Genomic DNA, 27,335 nt, shown 5'->3' with positions numbered 1-27,335 from the left:
GACTGGTGGTCCCGCTGGGACCGGTCCTAGGGCAGTATGCGGTCCTGTGTCTGATGGACTGTGTCTTACGTCTAGTAGACTGGTGGTCCCGCTGGGACCGGTCCTAGGGCAGTATGCGGTCCAGTGTCTGATGGGTTGGGTCTTACGTCTAGTAGACTGGTGGTCCTGCTGGGAGCGGTCCTAGGGCAGTATGCGGTCCTGTGTCTGATGGGTTGGGCCTTACGTCTAGCGGATTGCCTTCTCGACTTCTATGTTACCGGCGGCTATGTTTTCCCTCTAGACATCTCATCTGCTGGCGTAGGTATCTACAATGGTAATTGTAGCCAAGCGGGAACTGCACTGTTTTGACATTACGTCCGGGGATGTAGCTTTGCAAACATTGCCAGAGGGGCGCGGGCTCTCCCTCGGGTCGATCTACTATGGGTCACAGCAAGTGTTGTTCTCTCCTCGGATTTGGTCCACTTCAAGTTGTCATTTGAACAACCGAAATGTCACTGCATGACGTCTTTTTTCTGGCATTGTAAACCTGGATGGTGTGAACGAGGAGCATGGTTGAGTTGTTCCCTGTCTCGGGAAGGCTGCACCGCAGTTCGTGAACTCGAGCTCCTTCAACGGAGCACAACTCTTACGTCCCTGGTGTGCATTTCATTCTACATTGACAACGTCCACGTGCTCTGTCCATGTGCGAGAACACGAACTAGCTGTGCTAGGTCATGGGTTGACGGAAACAATCTCGTACGAGCGCACATAAAATGGCCTCCAGCTCGACGACACCGGTTGTTGAAATCAATGTGTCGTCTAGCAATACATGCCATTGAACTGTCTGCAGCCTTCCGCTACGGGTAGGAACTGCCTTTCTTCCTGTAGGAGGTGCCCGAGACGTCCGCTCGTGACGTCACATCCGGTGCGGCAGCGACATCCGGCTGTTCGAGACATGTCAGCTGTGCTGACAAGACAGCACCGGCTGCAGGCGCCATTTTTCGTCGCCCTCTGCACGAGAGCCGATCACAACGGCTCCAGCCCAGAGTTTTCTTACTGAGGCGGTTAGTGAGCAACAGGGAGAGGCACAACCGAGCTTTCCACTTCGCTTGAGAGCAGCCCACCGAGCACTGTGGGCCGAGCCCGCCAAGGTATGCCTGATGGGTATGACATCCGTACGCCCAATGAGTATGGCACGTCATGGCATCCACGAAATTCGGGAAAATTCGGTTCACGAACGGAGTTATTTTGGTGCAAGAGTTCAGGTCAACCACGCTGCCCTCAAATGCAAGTTCTGACGCGCTCCTGTGAGATCGACTGAAGAGCACGCGAAGTCAGCATTCCGGCCAGGCCCACACAACGGAACCAGCTTCCTTCCCTACAGACAGGTACGAAGTCCATATGAATATATTGTAAAAGTCCGCCAGTAGCTGGACACCAGCTACGCCGTGCTGGCCAGGGCCGGCGGCAGAGAGGCGAACGTCAGGTAGCCCGTGTGTCCGGGCATGCAGGTCAGCGGTATGCCCGTCAGGACGTCACGTGGCTTCTGCTCAGTCGCCGCCTTCCGGCTCGGCTGGTCGGTGTCAGTAGTGGCATCTGGCGGCGGCTGTGGGAAAAGTCGGCTCCGTTACCACGGTAACAGGGCGACAACCACGCAGTGAAGAGCAGTCCGTACCGCTGACGATTCATGGGGTCTCGCCCAGCAGAAAATGTGCTTTGTTTAAGCTTCGTGGCCGCAAAGAGATATCCATGTCGCCTCCAAGTTTTTTATGACTTCCACTTTAAAGAACGAGAACCAAAAAATGTGTACTGCGTTGACTACGCAGCAGGTTGTGAAATATACCAGACTGCATTCGGCAAAATTTTTCTCTGCGCGGTGAAAAAAAAATGCCGCAATTTGGCCGTGGCATGGATTTAACAGGGGGCGAGAAGACCTTAATAGGCACGCAAGGCATCGTCAGAAGCAGCGTTTCAGCGGAAAGTGAAGCGCATCGGAGGCGATCTTCAGCCGGCAGGGAGTTTTTGGTGCTGGAAATTCATTTTTGAGCTCTTATTTTGTACTCATTCCGGAAAATATGAGCGTAAGTATTTTTCGTGGGTCTAAACTTTGCGACGGCAGTTTCAAATGCTCACGACACGTCTAGTACCTGTGACACGATATGAGCTGCTTAATATACGGCGTTCCAATTCGCTAGGGGACGTACCAAAAACCAGCTTTGATTGTTTTTACACGCTTGGAACGCATACTGCTCCAGTGCTGTCTCCAACAGGCACTTTAAAATAGAGAGCAAAAAGCAACGAAAACATCCGTACCAACAAGTATTCCGCACGCGTGTTTTTTACACAGGCATCCCAAGCAGGAAACTGGACATCTACAAGCTACGCGGCGATGTCGAGCAAATGTCAAGCCTTGGCCCAGTGCAGATCCTGAACCGGCTCTGTCAGGAAACGAGAACGATCTCCAGCGGCCATCCGTCAGATTACATAAGGATCTCCAGCAGCCATTCATCAAACGCGAGGCACATTCAAGTTGTTCGATCACGTTTTTCAGTTCATAACCGCAACCTACCAACCTGCTAATTGGAGTTGATACATCGGATGAGTATGAATGATTAAAATTTATGACTAGCGGTGGAATTTCTCCCACCGATAACGTTCACTGGACACAATGGCCACCCAAGCATATGGCTTGACAGGAATGCCTGGATCAGTGATCTGATAACTGTCATGTCCGAATCACAGATTACATAATGCAGCACTCTGACCAATATCACGACGACAAAGAGAAAAAACGACCACTTCATTTTTAGCAAAACGAGCTAAAACATTGCCTAGATATCCAGATACAGTGCATTCGGCCATATCCGCGCACATCCAGTGGATACTCGAGATCTACTGATCTTCATCGGCACTCGCTATTCGCCACTAGCAGGACGCCCCCTGTTGGTGTGCGTGTTTCCGGATATCTCTCATCACTGCCTGACAACTGCACCGGACAACGGGGCCACAGCTCTGCTTCCTCGACGAGACCGCTACGCGCACACGCACGCGCGTACGACCTTACACACTGGAGTCGCGCTAGGTAACCTCTTGCCGCCCATGCGTTCCATACCAAAAGCCTATTCACGATATGCGCGACCCGAGCAGTCCGTGGGAAACAACGTCGGAATTGGACCAGGGGGCGCACTGGACCAGCGTCACGCTCCGGTTTTGGGGACGCCACCAGTCCACAGTCCCTCGTCCCACCGGCAGGACCTCAACTTCCCTAGGGACAAGCTGGCCCCAGCACGACCCCTAGAACGGACATGTCATCGCACGTTAACAAGTTCTGAGATACGGAGCGCATTACACATGTTTATGAACAGGGTTGCATAATGCTAACGATGGGAGATCAAGAGTGACAACGTGCAGAGCTGCTATCTTGACAGTAATCATGCTACAAAGGTAACTGGCGAAATGATACGCTGATTCTGTTGAGAACAGTGAAATTTTGCACGCGATATGAGAAAGAAATGCCTTCAGCTCCTGGTTTTTCGGCATTGTGAATTCAAAGTTCTTGTTAAGCTAACGACCTTCAATAGACCAGAAGGTACAGGGTAAACGACGTTGTAGTGGCAAATAACCATTATAATGACGGTGCTCAGTATTGAGGTGCTCCCTATTGAGGATGAGCACAAGTGGCAAAATTTAGTAGCGTCAACATAATCCCTACTTGGCTCTAAAACGGCGTTTACCAGGCACATCCTGGTATCTTGAAGGTCGTTAACTCAACCTAAGAACTTTTAACTCATAAATCCTGAACGCACATGACAGAGCAACTGTGAGGTGCAAATATCGTCTATTGTATCGCCCACATGAGACGGACGGACATCTCTCCATGAGACGGACAGTCATACGGGCATGCCGGGAAATGGAGGACAAATTCAATTCCAGGCATTCGATCCCCTACACGTGCTTATAAACTGGTTACCATAATCTCCCTGCGATCGACCATGTGCCATGAGTTTTGCATGCGTTTTCAAAGTGGGTGTAACTGCTATGGACATAACTGGCAGCGATTCACAAACTCGTCGATCTGCAGAGCGCATCTCGCATGTCTTTTGAAATTATTTGAGCAGAGCACGCAACCATTCGGTTGCTCAAATAGGCATAAATACAATTGCTGTAGAACGGCTACGTTTGTCGGCGTCCTCAAACAAAGGCGTGTGGCACACATTTTTATACCATTATGCACCGAAATGATGACGTCCAGGAAGATAGGCGCGGCTATGAATAGCCGGGAAATGTTCCGTTGGCATGATGTCATGTCTGAGGGCTATAGAACTGCAAGTGACGAGTATTTTGAAGCCGTCGGTTCGGTCACGCTTAAAATACCCGACCTAATTTACAACCAGCGCATGATTTAAACTAGCTCGAAGATTCCCCACATTTTCCAGACTGCAGGCGGCAGTCCTAACCCACCAGCTGACCTTGCCGTACGAGGCCGTACGGAGCTCTCAGTTCACCATGCCATCAGCACGACGAGCCCGCCAGCATGCTGACTTCCCTTCCGCCGTTCGTAAGGGCCAGCTTTCGGCACCAAGGCGGTGTCGACCAGCCGGAACACGGCCGTCCATGCAGCCTGGCACGGCCGAGCAGCGCCAGGCGGCTCGCGATGCGACAAGGCGGTGTTGACCAGCAGGAACACGGCCGTCCATACAGCCTGGCACGGCCGAGCGGCGCCAGGCGGCTTGTGATGCGACAAGGCGGTGTTGACCGGCAGGAACACGGCCGTCCATGCAGCCTGGCACGGCCGAGCGGCGCCAGGCGGCTCGCGATGAGACAAGGCGGTATTGACCGGCAGGAACACGGCCGTCCATACAGCCTGGCGCCGCTCGGCCGCGCCATGCGGTTTGCGATGCGACAAGGCGGTGTTGACCGGCAGGAACACGGCCGTCCATACAGCCTGGCGCCGCTCGGCCGCGCCAGGCGGCTTGCGATGCGACACCTGCTAATCCCCGTCCGATTGGCATCAGCCTGTCAGCTCGCTGTCACCGACGGAGACGGCTGGCTGGGCGACGACGGCTGAGGCGGGCACATTTCTTCGTCTGCCGCCCTCTATCTGTGTCTTAGCGCAGAACGGCCGTAATCCTCCCAGGTCGGTGACCAGAAAGCAGGTGGACATGCTGGCCGTTCCGCTGAGGGGCCGTCGGTGCCAACCTAACCCGGTAGTGAAAAACGCGCTTTTTCTATAACCAGCCTCTCTCAAGGCTTGGTTTCCAGGACCGTGGTGTAACATGACACTTTCCCAAGATGCGATGTCGGATCCTGATACCGATATCCTGACTTGTCCAGACATCAGGGCGGATGGGTGCCGACGCGACAGGGGGACCGGACCGCCGCCGGCGGCTGCTCACCTGGCTGAGGTCGAACACGGTCATGGTCGACTTGCGGACCTGGAACTCGCGCTGCAGACACTCTAGTGTCTGCAGCTGGACGAAGCCAAGCCGCCGCAGACTCTCGCACGTCTTCTGCACCTGCTCTATGCACGGCGAGAAAGAACAGATGCGGCCACCTGCAGCGACAGACGGCGGCGGTCAGAGAGAACGCTAAGGAGGAGCGGCAGCGCGGGTCGAGAGGGAAAGACAGCAGAGGAGGCGGCAAGGGTCCGGAGAGGTGAGCAGCGAGGGAGGTGGCACGCGTGGAGAGAGATGAACGGCAGAGGAGGCGGCCCGGATCGGGAGAGGTGGAGAGCAAAGGAGGTTTCCCGGGTTGAGAGAAGTGGACAGCAGAGGATGCGGCACAGGTCGAGAGAGATGGACAGCAGAGGAGGCGGCACGAGTCCGGAGAGGTGGGCAGCGAAAATGGTGCAACGGGTCGAGAGGGGTGAACAGCAGAGGAGGTGGCCCGGGTTGAGAGAAGTGACCAGCGGAGGAAGCGGCACAGGTCGAGAGAGATGGACAGCATAGAATGCGGTAAGGGTCGAGAGAAGTGGACAGCAGGGGAAGCGGCACGGTCGAGAAAAGTGGACAGTCAGCAGAGGAGGCGACACGGGTCGAGAGAAGTAGACAACAGAGGAGCAGGCACGGGTCAAGAGAAGTGGACAGCAGAGGAAGCGGCACGGATCGAGAGAAAGGGACAGCAGAGGAAGCAGCTCGAGTCGAGAAAGGTGGACATCGCAGGTGGACAGGTGGACACACCGTCACCTGTATGATGAATAAAGAGGAAAGAAAGGGGGTCCTCTATCTGGACGCACTCGTGACGGTAAAAAAGAGGACAACCGCGCAACGTTGGAAACAGAGCTCTTGATCAAGCCACCAACTCTGGTATAATTCCGCAATGCGAATCTGCGCATCCATTTTTTCACTAAGCACAGCATAATTCGCAACATGTTCCAAAGGGCTCTAAACAATTCACCAAGAAGTGAAAAAGGGCATACACAAAATATGGACTTTGCTGTTGGGTTATGGATATCCTTCATGACTCTAAGTGCAAGGAGTGTAAGGAGTAATATATATATATATATATATATATATATATATATATATATATATAATCAAATCTAGAGCGCGTGGGGGACGGGTGGTACGAAACAGGAACATGCTCTGTCAAACGACAGATTTTTAAAACTACCTTACATACAACTGCTTTGGAAAGTCAGACATATCGTTGGAAAATCAAAATTGCGCGTACGCATAACTTGGAAGAACGACAACTATATGCTGGGATTTTCTGTCTTCAAGCCGAAGTGCTTGGGGGCAATAGATGCCATTTACGGAAGCCTGGGTTTCAAGAGCAAAGAAGTCTGGGTTTGCATGCAAAGAAACGTGGTTAACGAAATTAATGTAAACTGTGTGAAAAACATGGTAAGGACATAGTCTATGCCGGGGAGTCCATGCGCCTGGTTCGTTTAAGATATAATGAACACCTGGGAGACACTAAAACACGACAGAAACCACCCCTCTCGACACCATTTTTTTTTGGGGGGGGGGGAGCAAAACACACATAGGCTGAAATCCAGGGAGGTACGGACCCTGTACCCCTTTTATAGCTTAAAGTCACCTACAGAGCACAGGACCATCCATACAGGAGAAACAGTGAATTCATCCTTATAAGAAGTCGCCGACCAGACTCTAACGTGCAGGGCTGATCACGGCCGCTGATACGGCCAACTACGTTAATGTGATTGGTGCCTCGATGTGTGATGCGTGCTACCTTAAAATTGTTTATGTGTATGAGCGATGCCTGACGTGTGATGCGCGATGCCTGTTTAAATGAAATCGTTTGCATGCACAAGTGATGCGTGATGCGTGATGCCTGTTCACTTGAAAACGCTTGCAGGTACAAATGTTGCATGGTGCCTGTTTTCTTGACTTCGTTTGCATGTACAGTATTTTTCGCGCATTTTAATTATTAGTTGGATATACACTGTACCGTGGAAACGGCTGACAATTGCCTCTTGTTTAATCCCCTCAGCGTTGCTGGATCTGTAAAACCTGTGAATCGCTGTTAGAAAAAAACTTTAAAAACCCAGTGGAATCGACAAGCAATTATAAGTTAACTACCGATCGTCGTTCCGATGAAGGTATTTAGCCGAAATTTCAATCTATCTATCTATCCCTTCTGGTTATCGTACGATGCCCATTTCTTTCCGACTGCAGCCTCGGATTTGTTCAGCAACTAGCTGTGCTGAAAAAGCTGAGCTCACATCCGATGGGCACAGCACTGTATGACAGCTTGTCGCAGATATGCTCTTAAAGAGAGTGTCTCGCCGTTTTGGACTTTTCACACACATCAGAAGCGCCTGATTTGGTCCGCGATACCAAATTTCTCGAAATCCTTCCAGCTCAGCATTACGAAATTAAGTGGACGTTCTGATGGAAGAAACGCCGCTGGGCTCCTTGTGTACCAATTTGATAGTGGTACCTGTCATCTGCTTCCCTTTGTCCACGGTGTGTTTTGTTATGTTCGCAATGCGCTATTTGTCCAAAAAGCTTGGGCAAAAAATATGATAGCTTGATACATTTCATGTAAAGAAAGTATACACAAGCGTGATGTCATTAACACGCGAATTCAACGAGACGTCATGCTATGGCTTTTGTCTCTCGCCATGACGCTCAGCACAGTAACTGTTTTGCATGTACACTTTGGCTTTCGGGAACGTTCCTTACTTGTCCGCTAAGTTCGTTGCAATGCTGTGTTTACAAAGCAAGTATGTCCTAGCGGCGTATCAGGTGGTCCAGTGACGCATAAGGCCAAATTTCCAACAATGCCGCTTCTCGCTGAATGGCTTAAACAGCCCCGTTGCAACCACAAGCGTTCTTTTCTGCTGACGTCAGTTGTACTCGCGGCTGGTAGAATAATTCTGAAACCACACTTGGGATATGCCAAGGGTCTGACTTTTGGTGTTTGCAAACATCCTTTTCTCTGTATCGTAAAGGCGTGGACGTTATGAGGAATACTGCACTTAAATGCTCTGCATGCGCCAAGACCGAGGTTCCAAAGGTTAAAACCTGGGGCTACAAAGGAAGAAAAAAGAGAAGTGATGCGACTGAGAAAAAGACACGTTGGCTGCTAATTTGTACTAGAAAATAGCTGCAATCAGTCTGCGCATCACATGTGACTCATGCAGCGGTGGCACTTCCCAGCGCTATTGTTAGACATAACTGGTCCTGAGGTTCCACTAGATATGTTAGCACTGAACATGCCCCGGAGGTGGCGCACTCCCTTTAATCTGCTATCATTAGAGGAATGAGTCGACGACAGCAGAACTTTTGCCACGTCTCGACACATCCTAAAAACTGTCTGAGTTTTACAAAAGAACCAGATCATTATCTAAAAAGGCAAGGCCAGTTCCTGGCGGACACTGCTGTGCCGCGAGTGGACAGGTTAAGCAGCCGGAAACACTATAAACAAACACTCAACGCTGACCTCAAGAAATAAACTTGTGCCCACGCATTCTGCCGTGCCTCTAAGCAACTCTTCAACACGCGCCGCCGCATGCGCGCCGTCAGGCCGCCAGCAGCTCCTCCGCACCCAGAACCATCAACCACATCGCGGTCCGTTCAGTCTTGAGAATTGTAAAAAGTCGACTACGACCAGATCGTGCGAGTAGGGGGCGATCTTTTTTTATAGCACGTCTCTCCAGGTAAGCGGTAGCCTACGGTGCAGCATGCGACATTGTTTTTCCTGAGGCAGACCTGGCGCTCCGCCCCGCTGACTGCCATGTGTGTTGGTGCGGCACAGGTGCCGCGTGGGGTATTTCGCAGGGACGTGATGCCGCAAGAGGGATTGATGTGCCATGTCAATGGGGCTTTACGACGCACTCAGCTACTGAGGCTGTATGGCGTCGCCTGCCTCTCACCCTGGCAGGAAGAGCGGGCACCGCGGGGAATCGAACCCCGTACCTCTGGTTTCGCAGACGTGTAGTGGCTATCGCAGACGCGTCAACCACTACACTACCGGCACCCCAAGAGGGATTGATGTGTGACCTTTCCGCAGACAGCTTGCGCGCGGACATAGGATATGGGGGGGGGGACGGTCTAACCTATATCCCGAACCCAGGTTGCCGCCGGATTTTGGCTGCCTTATGTTGACATATTGGACATGCAGGTAAATAATTCGTTCATTTTTACGTACGTGATGTACGTACGTTACGTACGTACGTCGTTACGTGCGTCATTTCATACGTCATGTGTATGTTCAAGAGAAAAGGCTGCAAAGGAGCTCCCCGCGTACTCGCTCTCGCTCTCGCTCTCGCTCTCACCCTCACTCTCACTCTACTCATCCACGCGGTCTCCGACAATGGCAGCCAGAGCCGAATGGCGATTTTCTATGGTAGCGTTTCCCACCAGCTAGGCCGCCGGCTACGTGGGCGCGAGTAAAGGGTTCGGCACGCGACCTGCCGTTGACGACCATTTCAAGCACGCCTACCGATGAAACCATCAACGGACTGTTCGCAGTGATGTCGCATCGTGTTCATGAGCCATTCTCAGAAATTAATGGACTTGAACAGGCCACTTGGGCAAGAAAAAGGGCGCTGATCACTTCACGTTCATTTTTATCTACCTTTTCTGTCTTCGTCTCATTATAATATCCTCCGACGCGCACTGTTACGGAGAACACGTCAGCGTAAAAATCAACACAGCACCCCATAAATGGTGACCAAACTGAGCAGTTACTTCACAAAGGTAGCGAGCAATCATGCTTCCCATGACAGGTTAAAAAGTGCGACAAAGGACTATCACCCGATGTGCAGTGAGATAACGATGTGGATTAACGCTGCAAAAATGACCCTACAACCAAGATCTGCAATGTCTAACAATGGACACTGCATCCGGATCTTACGGATCATTCAGTGTGAACTTCAGTTTGGAGCCAATTGCCACACACAAGGGCGCCAAAACATGGGCTTCACGTGTATTTATCGCGCCAGTGAACAACACAATCGCCCATTATTTTAAGTCGAAAGGGTCTAAGCCATTCGTAGTAGGATCAAGGCATGCTACAGGTCCCAGAACCGAGATCTTAATTGAGACTGGAGGGCTGTCAGGACGGGATTACACCATGTCGAACGGCGAGAATGGTGGGTCCAATGTAGTGATGACATACGGAGAACACCCAAGAGAACACAGACAACACCTTGAAGTCAAGGCGACTCGATGGACACAACACAGGCCAGTGTCCGTCTGCCGGACCTGCGTGCCGCCAGTGCAGCAGGCGGATCCGCTGTGTTCACTGTGTTCTGGTCACGTCTGAGACCGCAGACAGTGCTCCTGTTGAGTCATGTCAGATCCTAAACCGCGGTCATACATAGACTTAAAGATCTAGTCGTCATTAAGACTCCTGGACGACTCCAAAACTGAAGAGCAAAGTCTACGACTGGGGAAACGGCGCCTCTCCCGACTATTGCCAGGACGTAGACCAACGCGTGATGTGGTTCACCTTCCATCTTGCCAAACGATGTCACCTGATTTTCACAATTTACGTGGTTATTCGTACGTCTGTGACATAACCGTCCTTCACGTCAAGACGAGTAGGCATGGGCACGCTTAGGTACGCAGATGCGGCGCAAAGCACTCAGCTATCACGTGGCCGACAATAACCTGGTCTCCAACTAGCCCAGAATAATGGCCATGCATGCCAGTCACGTCAACACCACAGCTAAAGGTATCGTGCGTCCATTTACACCCTCTTCAAGGTTCATTTGGCACGAGCGCCACACAGTCTGAATACGGCTGGCATGCGCTGCCACCCATGCCAACCATTTGGGCACATTGTGTGAGCTTTCGTGTGGTACATCGAGGCCTGTTGCGTGATTTGACCTCGTGTGAGCCTAGCCTCACATGGCCCTTCCGCCACGGGGATCGGAGGAAGCCGCAGGCTCCAGCCAGGTACGACATCCACTGCGACATTAAAATTGCTGCCAGCCGTAGATATCTAACTTTATTGTGTAGCCACCCGACACGTTAAGAACCGCTAAAAAGGCGGACCGCAGCGGACAGCACAGAACACGGTGCACGGTGCAGCCGAGCGGCCACTATTCTCATGTCATTGTGCATACATTTTCGATCCACTGCTGTCGCGGTGGTCACATACGTGAACCTGGCCTTTCACATACGTGAACCTGACCTTTCACATACGTTCTTCAGGGCATCTGTGCCAAAACGGCTGCAAATCCGTCTTCCTAGCGATGCGCCGCTCCCAGTGAAGCGCTTCGGGGGGGGGGGGGGAGGGGGGGGGGGAGGGCGCGTCCCCGGCTAACCACAGGGGTGCCGAGTGAGGGACCCCAGTCACGCCAGCGCAGGTTGAGCGGCCGCGACGGCCGGCAGCGCCCTCAAGTCTATCAAGCGTACCGACACGACCGTGGAGAGGCATGAGCTGGCCCGCGGAACGTGCATCCGTGTCTGATGACGCGCGGCCGTTCCCGCAATACGTGATTCACTGCAGCCAATCTGGCTGCACTGAGACCGCGTTTGAAACAATGCAAGGCACGTCACAGACGCTCAGGCGATTTTTGCGGTTTTCTATTCGTTTTGTATTCGTTTTTGTACCGACCCCCAGCAGTAGTTCCATACACTTGGGGACAAGATGGTCCGGTGGCTAGGACCTTGGGGTGTCCCGTGGGGGGCCCGAATTTGAATCCCTGTTGCTCCTTGGTTTAATGATCAGCAAGCCTTACTCCTCCAGCTCACACGCCCCTTACATGGTTAACGAATGATACGTGTGCCACTTGTAGGGTGGAGACGGCAGTATTTTTTTCAGAGCTTTCAGGTCAGTTTGACTGCACGCGGAAGTATCCACGCGGTTAAAGCATTTATTTGGTAGGCTTTTGGGCTAAACTGATTTTGTCATAGCTCGCACCGAAGCTTACAATATCCTCTTCCGATAGAAACGCACAGCTAAAGGCGCCTACCTCCTGCATACACTTAGCAGCTTCCGCTTTGACCGATAAACTAAGCCACGTCGGCTCACAGCAATGCCAAAGCCTCATCGCCATGCACGCGCTGGATTCGTTGGATCATTCGCACTGGTTGGGTATGCACATGATCACCGCCGCACCGAACTTAAAATACCTGAAATAGTTATAAAAAAACACGTGTGTCATTAAGGCTCCACGACGCACCCAGCTGCTGAGGCTATACGGCGTCGCCTGCCTCTCAACCTGGCAGGAAGGGCGGGCACCGAGGGGAATCGATCCTCGTATCTCTGGTTTCCCAGACGCGCAGTATTTAACGCAGATCCGTTAGCTATCACACCACCAGCGCCACTAAAACATGCAATGGTTGCATGTTTACATGCTTAGAACACTTGTTATCCCAGTTACAGCTCCGAACAGTATTTGCTAAAAATGCGTAACTGTTTACCGTATGCTTTCGATAAACCAGATGAAAATTTTAGTGTCATATACAGGGAAAAGTATGCACGATGGTACGCGCTAGTTCCGGTACAGTTATAAGTACATCTATCGACGGGATTCTCGCGATAGCCTCCAAAGGGGGCTCCTTCCCTCGAGCGCCGACTGAAACATCATGAACTGAACGTGCGCCATGACGGTGGCCGCGTGGAACGTGGAGCACCAATATACCCCTGAGTAGGAGCACGGCGGCGAAGCCGGGTGAACAGCGCACGGACGAAGCGAGCTCTCCTTTCCTCCAAAAAGGGCGAAAGGAAGTTAAGCACGTATACTCTGGATAATTTCGAACAGCCATGCAGCACGATAAGTCATGAGAGACAAAAGTGAATTACCAAAAGTAAGTTCTTTAACAAGATGATGATGATGATGATTTGGGCTTTGGGGCGCATCGACTACGTTGGTCATATGGCGCCCATAACCTACTTTTTATCTAACATTTGCCTGAAAAAGTGGGGAGATTACGTTTGCCTGAAAAAGTGGGGTTACGTTTGATATATGGCATGGAATTGTATGTCTTCAAGATAACTAAAAATGTGACCGTCAGGTACTGAGCTGGTGTCGTCTCCCAACATACCACAGAGCGTTTGACGCAAGGACCCAGATCCATAATGGCGCATACGCTCCGAAGCGAGGTGGGCACAATCTATCAAGACATGTCGTACGGTGTAACGATCCCCGCAGCGAGGACACCGCGGTTGGTCTTCCCCGCATAACAGGTATCGGTGCGTTGCGTATGTGTGTCCCATTCTCAGGCGGCATAGTGTCACTTCCACCCGCCTCACATTATTCTTTGACAAGAGCTTTCGTGAGCAACGCGCCCTTGGTCGAAGATCTGTTATCACCGCGATAGCTGCGATGCACATTTATTGTATAACCCATACAGTGGGACCTATGTGACCTTCCAGAAACACAGTATTCGGCCCAAGCCCCAGGTCACCTTTGCTGAGAGCTGTACGCTGGGCGTCTTCGGTGATCAGCTCTACCAAACACAGCTGTTGGATGATAAAACCTGGATATAATGTATTCGATAACCGGGTCTAGTCGTCTACAGTTCATCAGTGGTGAGTTCACATGAGCCGCCATGCAGCGATATACCGGAGCACATATCCAGTAATCGGCACGCGACTTCATCTGCGACTGTTGGGTAGTTCGCAAGTGACTTCATCTGTAACTGTTGGGTAGTCGGCACGTGACTTTATCTGCAGCTGTTACGTGACCAGCGTTCATATCTCCGCTTTTCAGTGATCAGCAGGTATCCACAACCGCAACTGCTTAGTGATTGACAAACACCTACAGCTCGAGGTCTTACATGACGAGCACCTACACCTCCAACGTCGGGGCCTTTCCTATGCGCAGGGGCCATACGGAGTGTCGAGGGTGTGAGACCCGGCATACCAAGAGGCGGCGCCGTTCCCCGAGCGCCTCACGCCGCGCCTCAGTTCCAGGTGCAGGGGGCGCTGGCAGCACGTGGACACCCGTGGGAGGCGCGCCTGGCCGGCAGTCACCGTGTGGCTAATCAAGGCAGAGGCATCACGACGTCAACGCCGTCTCCGAGCGTAGAAATCGCGCCTCTACGCCGGTATCTTTACCCGGAATTCCCAACCTGCCCAGAGGGGGGGGGGGGGGGGGAGTCGAGCCAAACCGCGAGCGCGTGCGAGTAGAGCCCAGCCGCGAGCTGGCACAGGAGCTGACCCCGAGTCGGCGGCGGCGGTCGACACCGGCCGCGCGATGCCCGGCGACCGACTTTCCCGCCGGCCTTTCCCAGCCGCGTCGCGGCAGGGGCGCATGGAGGGCTGACGCGCCAGCAGCGCCGGCAGCACGGCTACGGCCGACGCCGAGAAAGGGACGGAGCGGAAAGGGGAGACTGGGCAAAAGAGCGGGGAGGGGAGGGAGCAATGAAGAAGCCTTCTGCCACATGAGTATAAGCCAAGTGGCGATAGCTGGCGGCAGACGCCCTCAGCTGGAGCGAATTACGACACTAGGTTGGGGGGGGGGGGGGGAGGCGGTCTGCAAACCGCAGACCACCTGTTTGGTACTTCGGCTCCGGCTAGCAGCCGTGAGGCCAAACACTAGCCCTGCTGGCGCCCAGAAGAGTGCTTTAGCTGGGGATCTAGCACGGTGGCGGGCGAGAAACTCCGGACCATCTCCGCCCTGCCACCGCATGGAGTGGCAAAGCGTCTACCAGATATTGTCAAATCACTGCTGCTCCCGCTGTGCCGCGGCGCAGTCCCGGTCGGTCGACCGAGTGGACCGACCGAGTGGACCGAGCCTGCATGCGGAACGCCCTGGTCACCAGCCTTCGATCTCAACGTGGCCATGTCCACGACCGCGGCACCGCACCAGTGCGTGTAACAGTTCTCGTTAGCGACCAAGCCACCCCGGTTCCAAGGAGCCGAGCTACGTCTGCACCGGCTTCAGTATATACGCAACCAATTGCGCAGAATCGCCACCTCAGGTCGCGGATGCGGGCGGAAAGGGAGCGCGCGACCCACCTCCCGGCAGTGTCCAGCACCTAATCCGGTGGCCCGCCTCTCGGCAGTGTCAAACCTGACCCGATGACCCGTCTCCCGACAGTGTCCAGCACCTGACCCGATGGCCCGCCTCCCGGCAGTGTCAAACCTGACCCGATGACCCGCCTCCCGGCAGTGTCCAGCACCTGACCCGATGGCCCGCCTCCCGGCAGTGTCCAGCACCTGACGCGATGACCCGCCTCTCGGCAGTGTCCAGCACCAGACCCGATGACCCGCCTCCCGGCAGTGTCCAGCATCTGACCCGATGACCCGCCTCCCGGTAGTGTCCAGCACCTGACGCGATGACCCGCCTCCCGGCAGTGTCCAGCATCAGACCCGATGACCCGCCTCCCGGCAGTGTCCAGCATCTGACCCGATGACCCGCCTCCCGGTAGTGTCCAGCACCTGACGCGATGACCCGCCTCCCGGCAGTGTCCAGCATCTGACCCGCGGGCCCGACTACGGCAGCCTCCGCCGCAGACCGGACTGGGGTGCCCCACCGACGGGCCGGACTCGGACATCCTCCATCGACAGGTCGAACTCAGGAACCCACCACCGGCGGGCCGGGCTCCCCCCCCCCCCCCCACCTCCCCACCGACGGGCCGGACTCGGACACCCTCCACCGACGGGCCGGACTCGGGCACCCTCAATCAACGGGCCGGACTCGGGCATCCCCCCCCCTCCCAATGACGGGCCGGATTCGGGCACCCCCCATTGATGGGCCGGACTCGGGCGACCCCCGAGCGCGACGGACGTGTGACGGTTCCCAGGCGGCCGGGGCCGGCTGTAGTTCCCGTCCGGGGTCTCCGGGAGGGCGGGCCACCGGTGGATGTCGGCCGACCGGCCCACCGGCGGTCCACCTGGCGGCCCTGCCGGCAACGGCCGGACCCGGGCCTCCCATTCTCACACACCCGAACGCTCACAGGAGTTTTACAGCCAGCGGCGGGCCTGATTGTGTGCGATAAATTCGGGAGGAATTTTTATTGTTCAAATGACAAGGATCCGACCGCACATAGAGCTCATCATAATCGGACCGGGTGCAATGATTTAGGACTTCACACGGTCATCGGCAACGTATAATCTGTGGGTCATAAGCGACGGGGTAATTAAACGGAAATTAAAACGGCGTGTTCCCGCAGCCTCAACGTTACAAAGGAAACCACCGCAGCAACAATGAGCTGGCTATTTACAGCGGCGTCAACACATAACATGCATACGAAACATCCGACAGGGCATGGGACCCAGCATGACAAGGTGACGATGTGGGCCAGGATGCTGCCTGCCGCCTGCCGCGCCGCGCGGCAGTCCACCCGAGCCCGCTGACGGGGCATGACACCCCGCGGGAAACCCCACCTCGATTCCGACCGGCCCCGAGCGGCTGACCGGCGGGCCGGCGCCTCGCTGTCGGACTGACCGGCGACGACGCCGGGGCCCGGGGCCCGGGGCCAGGCCCGCGACGGCGCCGCCGCCGGCGGTCGGTCAGCCGGGCGCCGCGGCTCAGGCCGGGTCTGCTGCAGCAGGGCGGCCGAGAGCGAGCTGGGGCGAACGTGGGAGGGCGTCACGGCACCATTTTCATTCACCAGCTTAACAAGTCATGAGTTCAACGTGGGGAAAACAAGTCACATTTGTGGTCAGTGATTGTGATCGCCCTTGCAAACACAGCGTCGCCCAACGCCTTGGACAAACCATCAGGCGACCCGACGATCGTCCACCACACCAACAACACCAGCAAAACACCGCCTCCGTGTTCTGCTGGTGTTGCTGTTTTTTTTTCAACCAACAGAACATCGCTGAAACACGCGCCAGTAACCAAGACGAACCCGCTCTACCCACTCGACCATCAGCGGGCGCTGAGACCGTCGCCGCTGAGGGCGGGACACATCGCTCCCGCCGGGGACGCCGGTGTGTCGCGGCCGCTCGTGACGCGCCTGTTCCGGCTGGCGGCGCCGGTTGCAGCGCATCTGCGCGCGCCGCTGTCCGGCCGGTCACCGGACAGCCGCGTCACGGCCGCCGACGCGCCGGCCGCCGCGTGACCCGCGCGCCGTCGCCGCGCGCGCCGATCGGCCCCACCGGCGAAAGCCGCGCCGCGCACGACGCCGTCGCCGCCGCTTGCTTCACGGGCGGCGTTTGGCGCAAGCCGCGCGAGACGTGGTGCAACGGACGCGCCGCGGTCGCCGGCGCGGCTGCGTCGGCGCGCAGGACGGTCGGCCGCCGACGCCAGGCGACGACGACCAGGTCCGCGCCGCCGATGGAGAACGCGTTCCGCGGTGAAATGGGTCACGCACGGATGGTGGCCGGCGCAGTGATCGGTGACATTGACCGGGAGGGTGTGAACGGGCCCTGAGACTCGGGGACTTCCCTGGATGGGGCAGCGTCGTCTGACCACTGATCAGTGATATACGCCAGGAGTGTGAACGGGCCCTGATACTCGGGGACTTCCCTAGATGGGGCAGCGTCGTCTCATCACTGATCAGTGATATAAGCCGGGAGGGTGTGAACAGACGTCCGCAGGCCGCCTCACACTCGTCACTTTGCGTTACGTGATACTGCAACGCTGTGAGCGGAACAAAACTGAAAAGTAACGGAGCGACAAAAATTACTGACCGATAACGAAAAGCGGAAGATAGGAAAATGCCAATAATGAAGGTCCCATGATGATAATGATGATCGTGATAATAATGGCAATATCATGATGATGATCATGATGGATTAATGATGATGATGCCATGACAACTGCGGCATAATGGTGATTATATCATGATGATGATAAAATGATGGAGATTGTGATGACGAACCCATGATAATGGCGATGATGATGATGTCATGATGTTATTATGCTGCCACCCGTCACACACGTACGCCGCAGTGTGGGGCGCGTTTGGAAACCTCATTGATTATAACGCTATGCTACTTTTTAGTTCCGTTCAGCCTCGTATCGCATCGCATTGCATCGCAATGCGACGCAGAGTAGCGCAGCGCAACGTTAAGTGACCAGTGCGGGTGGTCTTGAGACGCGGGGGCGGCTCAGAACTTCTGGACGGGCTACCGAGGCTCCGGTCGGCAACACAGCCGGCAGTGGCTGCGGCAACAGACAGCTAAATGGGCAGCGGCCCTATTTCCGTAGGGACCTCGAATGACAGGACAGTCTTGCACGCATAAAAGCTGCTTTCATGGACGGTGCGGACAAGATTATTGGGAAATAACGTAAAGCACGGGTGCTTTGCTTTGTATGACGTGTGTTTTACAACAAAGCAGATGACGACCCGGGCCCACCACTCGATCAATGGAAAGATATGCTTCAAAGTTGGAGGCCATTCGAAAAACTGCGAAACTGTGATAACATGTTCGTCGCAAAAATATAGCATATACTAGACACACAGACGAAAACATATCGCCACAGGGGTTTACGAGATGCTATCTGACGGGAAGCTTAGAGGACATGTTTTTACGCGCGTAAGCATGTAACTGCACAGAATAAAACACTTTGACATGTAAATGTCATCGTGATTTTATTTGGTCTCTTCATTCGCGTTGACAGTAGTCGATTCACTTCCTAAACTCACGCGAAACGCAGTCATCCAAGGGCAATAAATCCGACCCTCCGCGATTGGAAGAGCTTCGTATCGTCACGGAATTCAAAATGAAATGGCTTTAAGGCTGCTTATAAATAACATGTGATAAAGCGGTCGGTCTGGAACTCTTCCACGCGCATTACATAACTGCTGACGCTGCTGTTGAGGCGTCGCATCCGTTTGTGGTCAGACTGACACGGGGTAGCGGATCCGTGGCACGGCGGACCGCGCCTCCAGGCAGGGGCTGGCCAGCTCCCTGGCGTAGCTGGTGATGGCGAATCCACACAGCTTGCACACGTGCTAGATTTACTGAATCGTTTAAGCGATGTTACACACGTTCAGTAATCAAGGTCAGGAAGTGCTTCGAAGGGTCGATGTTGGGAAGTGTTGGTATGAAATGACAGCAATGGACAAACACAATAATCAGAAAACAAATTATCGGAATGTGCAAAAGGGTTTATTGCTTACAACTAGCTCGTCATTTATCATAGTACCATACCCTTAGATGTGTATTTTAGCTTGTTACTTACATAGGTTAAGTCGCACGACTCCACTACTCCAGTGGCGACACCTCACGCACCCATAACCAGACTAAGCCGCGTAGAAAGAGGAGAATGTTTTAGGATTTAAGCCATAAGTTAATGGCATTAGTTAGCTCCATGGCACGGTGCGGAAAATAACTCTTCTTAATACATATCCTGTAGGCTATAACTATAAATCGTAATGACGGTAATGTAAGACGCTTGAAAATAGGTTCTATAGATGAAACATAAAATGAAATGATAATATATAAACTACCAAGAGTAATTGCAAAAAATGCAATGAAATGACTTTGTCATGCCACAAGTTAAGGACGCTTATGATATAATCCTAACATGTTTTGGGAATCACTAGAAGTACACAATATGATGCTCCTGTAAAACAACAAAGGACACATTTTCCACATTCTAACGCACAGACCTCTGAGAAAGAGGCCGTCGTTTGGCGTGCCAAAATAGCACAAAGCTACATCTTCGGGGTGTACCGGGGAGGTGAGAGGTGATTACCGACTGTGGTAACCAGCCGTTCGCGGGTGCGTGATCGTTTGAGGTCGGGGCCCGCGTGGTCACCGGTTACGGCGCCTAATCGCCTGGGGGCCGTGTGTGGGTGTGGTCGCTGACCCCCGCACTTGGCCGGCTCGGGGTGGGGCGCGTGTGCTGTGCGATCGCCGCTGGCGGCCACGGTACCTGATCGTTTGATGGCGCGGACGGCGAACGGCACGGCGTCCCAGGGTCGCGGCAGGTCCAGGAACACGGCGTCGGCCACATCTTCCAAAACCGAAACCCTCTCCGCACACGTCTCTGCGGGGGGGGGGGGGGACTCGCCGTCAGACGTCCAAACACAAGGGCCACAGTGGAGGCGCTCCAGGCCACACAGTCCCCATGTACAAACGGAGACGCGTGTTATTCTGATGTCGTCAAAGCTCAACTAGCTAGTGGATGAGACATGTGGACCCGCCCTAACGAACAGACTGTGCCCGGAGGCACCAAGTGACGGTTCCGAAGCGACCTCTGGGCAGCAACTGCCGAATCATCAGCATTCTGTAGCGGACAGGCTTGTCTGATTTGGATCTGTCCGCGGCTCTGCTAGCGTTTATAACCACACCAAAATACAAGTCTGGCCATGGGGACTGCGGAGAACAGATCAGATAACAGGAAAAGCCGGCCTTTCAGGCTCGGTCCCACTTCACGTCGGGGGTATGTGCAGAAGGGATTCGTCAGCAGTGCTGGAGTGCCGCTAGGGCCCCCCCCCCCCCCCCCCCCCCATTCCTTCCCCGCAAGCCCACCGTCCTCCTCTCTACATGAAGACTTCATCTAACGACCAGATGAGCCTGATAATTCATCCTCGCTTCACCACGGTCCCTTTCGTGACAAGGCTAGTCCGGTTTTCGGAGCATCTTTTTACGACATAAATAATCCTGACGCTAGGTTAATATCTGCAATAACACTTCACTTTTCACTCACACTTGACCTAATGCAGGAGAGAAAAACTTCAACCACACAAATGCACATATCCTTCCATTCTGCGACCGTAAGTCAGTAACGATGAGGCCGCCCGCCACGAACATCGGCCTCGTTGTAACGTGACGTTAACCAACCCTTGTGTTCGGCCGCGAAGTGATTAAATCACTTGCGTTGGGCCGTGCCGTCATAGTTCAACTTTGACCATGACGTCACACAGGCAGCCACATTCGGTCGTGAGCTGGGATGCCGCGACGGTCACCTGTGTTTGGCCGTGACGTCACGCATTCAACTCTGACCATGACGTCACAAAGGCAGCCATCTTGGTCGTGAGCTGCGATGCCGCAAGAGTCACCTGTGTTTGGCCGTGACGTAGTCGGCAACGCCGTGTGCGCGGAACTCCTCGCCGGCCAGCTGGCTGCGCTGCTCGTGGAAGTCGAACGTGTGCAGGTGGCCAGAGGGCGCTATGGTGCGCAGGATGGCGTGCGAGAGGGAGCCACTGCCGGTACCTGAAGCACGTGCGGCGGTCGTGAAGCACACGGCGTGCCAACCGACATCCGGTGAAATCCGTGGACTTGGAGGTCCTTCTTACGCAAGCGCTTCGTGTCTTACCTTTACCTTACCTGTCGCCTTACCACACCTCAACAATGCACAAATTCTAAGTAGCATTGGAGACGGTAGCACACAGACGATGATTGCGTCTTTGAAAAGTTCCAGCCCAACAGAAATTACACCAAGCCTGACCTGCCCATTACCTGTCCAAGTCAGTCAGTAGGCTGAACTCCCCCGCAGACCATACCACCCGGCCTCACTCCAGACCCTACCTCCAACTGAGTCAGCTGGCTCACCTGCCTCACAGACTACACTGCCTGGCCCCAGAGCACATGTCAGACCCCAGTTCCAACTAAATCAGCTGGCTCACCTGCCTCACAGACCACATTACCCGGCCTAGACGAAATTCTAGACCCCAGCTCCAACTGAGTGAGCTGGCTCACCTGCCTCACAGACTACACTACCTGGCCCCAGACCACACTCCAGACCCCAGCTCCACCTGAGTCAGCTGGCTCACCTGCCTCACAGACCACACTACCCGGCCTCAGCTCCAGCTGAGTCAGCACCATGCTAATGTCGGGCGTGTAGAGGATCTGCGTGCGGTGCGGCAGCGTCAGAGTCCACAGCTCGGGCGTCGGGTGCAGCGCGAACGCCCAGCCGCGCGACATCTGCACTTGCGAGCCGTACTTCAGACCTGCCCCACACAGATGGCAGCACAAACGTCACGCCAGGTGGCATCAGCACCCAGTGGACATTAGCGCCAAACCGGCTTCGCTACAGCGAAAGGTCCGAATCGATCAAGGAAAGTGTGAAGAGAGTTGAGTTGGTCAAACAGACTTATCCGCACAAAAAAACAACTTGAAAGCACTGTGGCATAACAACGTGGTGCCAAGTAATCGGATCACGGCGTCACTACCACATTGAGCCTGGTTTGAGAAGTAACTTTATTTTTACCCGCAGGACATTGGCGAGTTAAAACGACTGCTTACCAACAAGATCCTTCACCTTCAAGGCACCATAAACAGTTTGGAATATGTTTGGAACCATGTTGCCTTTTTTGTTCTTGACCTCATCTGATACATTAATGGCATGGATGTTCTTGATGTTCAGGTACAGAATCACGGTGTCTCCTAGCTCCACATGTGTCTTGTATTCTTTGAAACTCATTTTGCTCTGCTGAAAAACACTGGATATTACAGCACACCATTTGATTTCATACCTATCATAAACATGATACAATACAATCACATAAATTCACGAAGTTCAAGGAGTTAGAAACAACTACACTTCTAGTGGTTGATGAATTTTAACCTAGCATTTACAATCAGTGAGATTCAATTCATATCTGCGAAATGCAATCATGGCAAGTGCTGACCCTATTTCAACATCACTTCACACATTTCTGGCATGCGTTTAAGGGGGTGAGGAAGAAGTGGCACAGCCTGAATAATACAATTTGACAAAGATCAGAGTGATATTCATAAAACTTGATGTTCCCAATGAAGGTCATGAAGCATCTACATATGTAATGCCCAAATCTGAAATAACCACTAGTTGCCATGACAGCATGTTAAGTGTGCAAACATCTTTTCAGCTATCATGTGTATTTCTAACTGTAATTTTGAACTTCTCCGTATGCTTTTGTCTGTTTTATGCATGTTCAAAATTACTGACATTGCACTGATACATATTCAAATACATCTGAAGGAACACAAACAATATAGAGCTTACAATCCATGTAAGGTGAGAACTATCATAGTTTCAAGCATTACATATGCAAACTTGGTCATGGCTTCAGCATTCCAGATGATATATTTCATGCTAAAAGGCTCTTCAATCCTCATCTTGCTGCACAAAGTTTGTTGCTTTTACATGAACTCACCTGCCATAATCAGGCTAGAAACACCCTGTTGTAGTGCATCAATTTGCTTCATCCCTTTTTTAATAGAAAATGGTGTACATAGGTGTCATCCAATGCTAAGCACAGCTCTGCCACCCAAAAAGGCCTACGCACCACTAGCTAGCATGGCACTCTGGCCTCCTTGCCTTTGGACAGCAGAGCTGCGCAGGATGCAAAAAAAGTAGATGCTGGCCTGAAGTAACAGACTTTCGCCTGAGGTCTCAAGCTGTTATGTCTATGCAGTATGGAATATACAGTTTTCAAAGTTAACTTTCAATGTGTAACACATTAACCTTTTACTAAAAAAACAGAGTAGCTGTGACTTGATTTCAAAATTATGCCCCCAATGTACAAAAATGTGTCAAGCATACATTCCACACATTTTGCCTTATAGTGTTAGCTGAATTATTGGACATCATATTCAGGCCAAAACAGAAAGACAAAGAGGAGAAGTGCTCATGTTCTTTAGCTATGGAGCATCTGTCTGCCTGCATTGGAGTACAAGATTGTCTGGTGTAGGCAGGGTCTGAACAGAATTTTCACTTCCTCCCAATGAACACAACAGATGTGCGCATATAAATACAAGTGCTTACAATTACCAAGAATCTTTCATGCAAGACCACATGTTAAGCTTTTATAGACAAGACAATGGTATGCCAAATAAAAATTCCAAAAACAGTAAGGAGTGTCACACTCACATGTTTTGCAGTTCCCTGCCACAAGCATAGAATATGAAATGCTAGTTGCAAAATTTCACCAGCAAACATAAGCTGATCATCAGGAGTTGCTCCAGAAAAGGCTGATGACAGTCCTGGAGAAAAAAGGTAAAGTTAAAAAGATTTGATCAGTTTTTTTAATCTTGTGATTTTGCCTGATTTTACACATGCCTGCAGGCCATCACATACAAACAAAACCTTTACACCAAATTCATCCAGCTACATCCATTGCTTTTATATGTTTTCACACATTTCACATTCATTGTTCTCTACCCATTGGTTTCATATATTCTGTGTTTCGGGAACATTTTATATTTTGGACAAACGTCAAATTTTGCTTCATTACACCTCTTATTCTCCTGTAAGATCCAGACTTTAGAGGATAGCATGGCAGATTATGCTCACAAATTACCTTAGCAATGTCATATCTTCTGAACATATTAGCTATATCCACTGACACCCATACAATCATGAACCACAGTCAGAGCACTCAGATTTACTTCATGTTTACAATAAAATTATAGCTGGAGTGTTGCTGCTACGCAGGACATGTTCAGCGTGACGTGTATTTGTTAGTCCAGCCGGTAAGCTACATCGGGCGGCACACACCACGTGAACAATGTCGCACCACGATGCTATGAATAACGCTAGGTAGACAGTTTAACACTCAGCTGTATGAATTCTTAAAAATTTGACATGTCCGAGAAGTGAATGTGCCGACCTTCACACCTTTATACCGAAAACGCTACCGCCACCCACGTGACAATGCTGAAACGCAGGGATGAAACTCGGGGCAGATTCCTTTCAATTCAGCTTTCCGTGAGTTCCCGCGCATGTAAATGTTATTCATGCGCTATATTTGTGTGATATGGAAGCCTTTGTTGGTGTGGGTAAAAGTACTGGTTCTTTTAGAGCAGTAAAATTTGGGGCATTGCCGATTCCTATCATTCCCATAGCTCCCTGCGCCTGAGCTGCAGCACAACATTTCGCATGCCTTAAGCCCCTTTGTTTACTGAAATGCTGATATCATTCTGCACAAGCCTGCAGCTGGAGCGAAATTTCTTATTTCAGTTGGGAGCAGGGTCAGGGTCAGGGTCAGGGTCAGGGTCAGGGTCAGGTCTCCAATTTATCCTCCAACTTTTGAGAAGAATGTGGACGAAATCCGGGAGAAACACGTTTGTTGGCATCTGAGGGTTGGCTGAGAAATTATTTGCTGTTCAGCCCCTCACCCTTCACTTTGTGAAACTAAACTCCTGGTATCGGAGCTTCAACACAACGTTGCATCATCATGTTGACGAGTGTATGTGGCGTATATAAATTTGCCAGCTTCGGGTAGCTCGTCTCTGTATGACTTTGTCTACTTGATTCAGAAACATTTCAGGAGAGCTTCTTTCTATTCGTTGTTTTTATGTCGTATTATAGTGCACTTAAAATACCGCAAAACCCTCTTCTGGTGTGTCGCCGATAAAAACGTCCATGCTTTGGTTTGGTAATTCCTTGGACGTCACAGGAACGTCCACGTTTGTCTTAGGAGCCTCAACAGTCCCGAATCGGCGCATACAAGAAAGGCTGGCTAACATATTTCCTCAGTTAAATGTTCAGAGGCTGCACTATCTCCTGAGCGATCCAGTATGTTCGTTTTTGTCAAGTGCTCGCTTGTCGTAGAAGCTCTGAAAACTTTGGCTTTAGACTGCGTTATGTGGTGATCGAATCAAGGTAATGCATGTGGGAATCGGCACAGTAGCGACTAACTTGCGCGTCTGAAAAACCAGATGTCGAGGATGCGACTCCCTGCGGTGCCCCTCTCTCCTGCGGGCGAGAGGCTGGCGATTCTCTGTGGTGTCCACTCTCCTGTGGGCGAGAGGCTGGCGATTCCCTGTGGTGCCCACTCTCCTGCGGGCGAGAGACTGGCGATTCTCTGTGGTGCCCACTCTCCTGTGGGCGAGAGGCTGGCGATTCCCTGTGGTGCCCGCTCTCCTGAGGGCGAGAGGCTGGCGATTCCCTGTGATGCCCACTCTCCTGCGGGCTGGCGATTCCCCGCCGTGCTCGCTCTCCTGCGGGCGAGAAGTTGGCGATTCCCTGTGGTGCCCACTCTCCTGCGGGCGAGAGGCTGGCGATTCCCTGCGGTGCCCACTCTCCTGAGGGCGAGAGGCTGGCGATTCCCTGTGGTGCCCACTCTCCTGCGGGCGAGAGGCTGGCGATTCCCTGTGGTGCCCGCTCTCCTGAGGGCGAGAGGCTGGCGATTCCCTGTGGTGCCCACTCTCCTGCGGGCTGGCGATTCCCCGCCGTGCTCGCTCTCCTGCGGGCGAGAAGTTGGCCACACCATATAGTCTCAGCTGTTGCATGCGTCGTATAAAAGATTATGGCCGTGGCAGTACGTGCCGCCTTAGTGCTGCGGCGTCGTAAGCAGTGATTTTGGTCAGAGCAATTCGGTGTTATGCGTGCGCGGTACTTGAGGTCATAGCACTACGGAGTCGCTTTAAGGCTGTCTTTGAGACCGCGGTCTTACGGCGCCGTAGGCACCAGGCAGTAATTACCACCATATGCATCACAGAGACGTGGGCAGCAACAAAAACCATAGCGTTACGACGGCGTAAGCAGTAACTGAGGCCAGTGTCATAAGCGGAATACAAAAGCATAAAAGAGGGAAAGCTTATGTTGTTCGGCATATGGTGATCTATATAAATGAGTTTTTGGGAGTGCAATTTTCACATTGCATCAACTCATTAAAAATGAGTTGTGAAACATCTGATAGAATATTCAGCTGATAGTATTACCTCGGGATCTGGTGATAGCCATTGATTCAACGGTGGCTTTCTATACACCGTTGGGCAATCCAAAGGCCCTCAGCTTGCTGTCGAGCACCTGGGACTTCTGATCAGGCTTGTCTAATTTTTCACTGAGCATCTGGTCAGATTGATTCATCTTTGATCGATTTATTGCTCGCCTTTAGGCGGCCAACGCTTATTTCACCGTTTTTGTGTTCGTGCTGTTTTGTTATTCGTGCGTCTTTGCTGGACCTGCTGTAAAGCTTGAGGGAGGTTGTTGGCATTGCGAGCGCTCTGACATTCTTGGGGCTCCATAGCGTATTGTTCTGTATCAGCTCTTACAAAACTCGTAGGCATCCTACCTCCAAATTTCGCGCAACGCCGGACGCCGACGAGCTCGAACAACAGTACGTTATGGTAGGTGGTGTCCCGGAGTAGGTAAC

The 27,335-nt window shown here is 52.7% G+C and overlaps 1 protein-coding gene across 1 annotated transcript; it reads right to left on the bottom strand.

Moving 5' to 3' along the window:
- Positions 1-1,420: 1,420 nt before the first annotated feature.
- LOC119107399 (tRNA (adenine(58)-N(1))-methyltransferase catalytic subunit TRMT61A-like) lies at positions 1,421-24,889 on the bottom strand. Its single transcript, XM_037230832.1, is given in 8 exon segments — positions 1,421-1,585; positions 5,376-5,533; positions 20,183-20,271; positions 20,273-20,296; positions 21,312-21,465; positions 22,026-22,202; positions 22,498-22,681; positions 24,854-24,889. Coding segments are annotated over 7 exon segments (945 nt in total). The 5' UTR covers positions 22,676-22,681; positions 24,854-24,889.
- Between the last annotated feature and the right edge of the window lie 2,446 nt (positions 24,890-27,335).

The sequence above is a fragment of the Pollicipes pollicipes genome, unplaced genomic scaffold (genome assembly GCF_011947565.3).
Source record: "Pollicipes pollicipes isolate AB1234 unplaced genomic scaffold, Ppol_2.1 Scaffold_6686;HRSCAF=7923_pilon_pilon_pilon, whole genome shotgun sequence".
NCBI lineage: Eukaryota > Metazoa > Arthropoda > Thecostraca > Pollicipedomorpha > Pollicipedidae > Pollicipes > Pollicipes pollicipes.
Note: the sequence above shows the minus strand (reverse complement) of the source record. Positions and strands in the feature narration are given on the sequence as shown.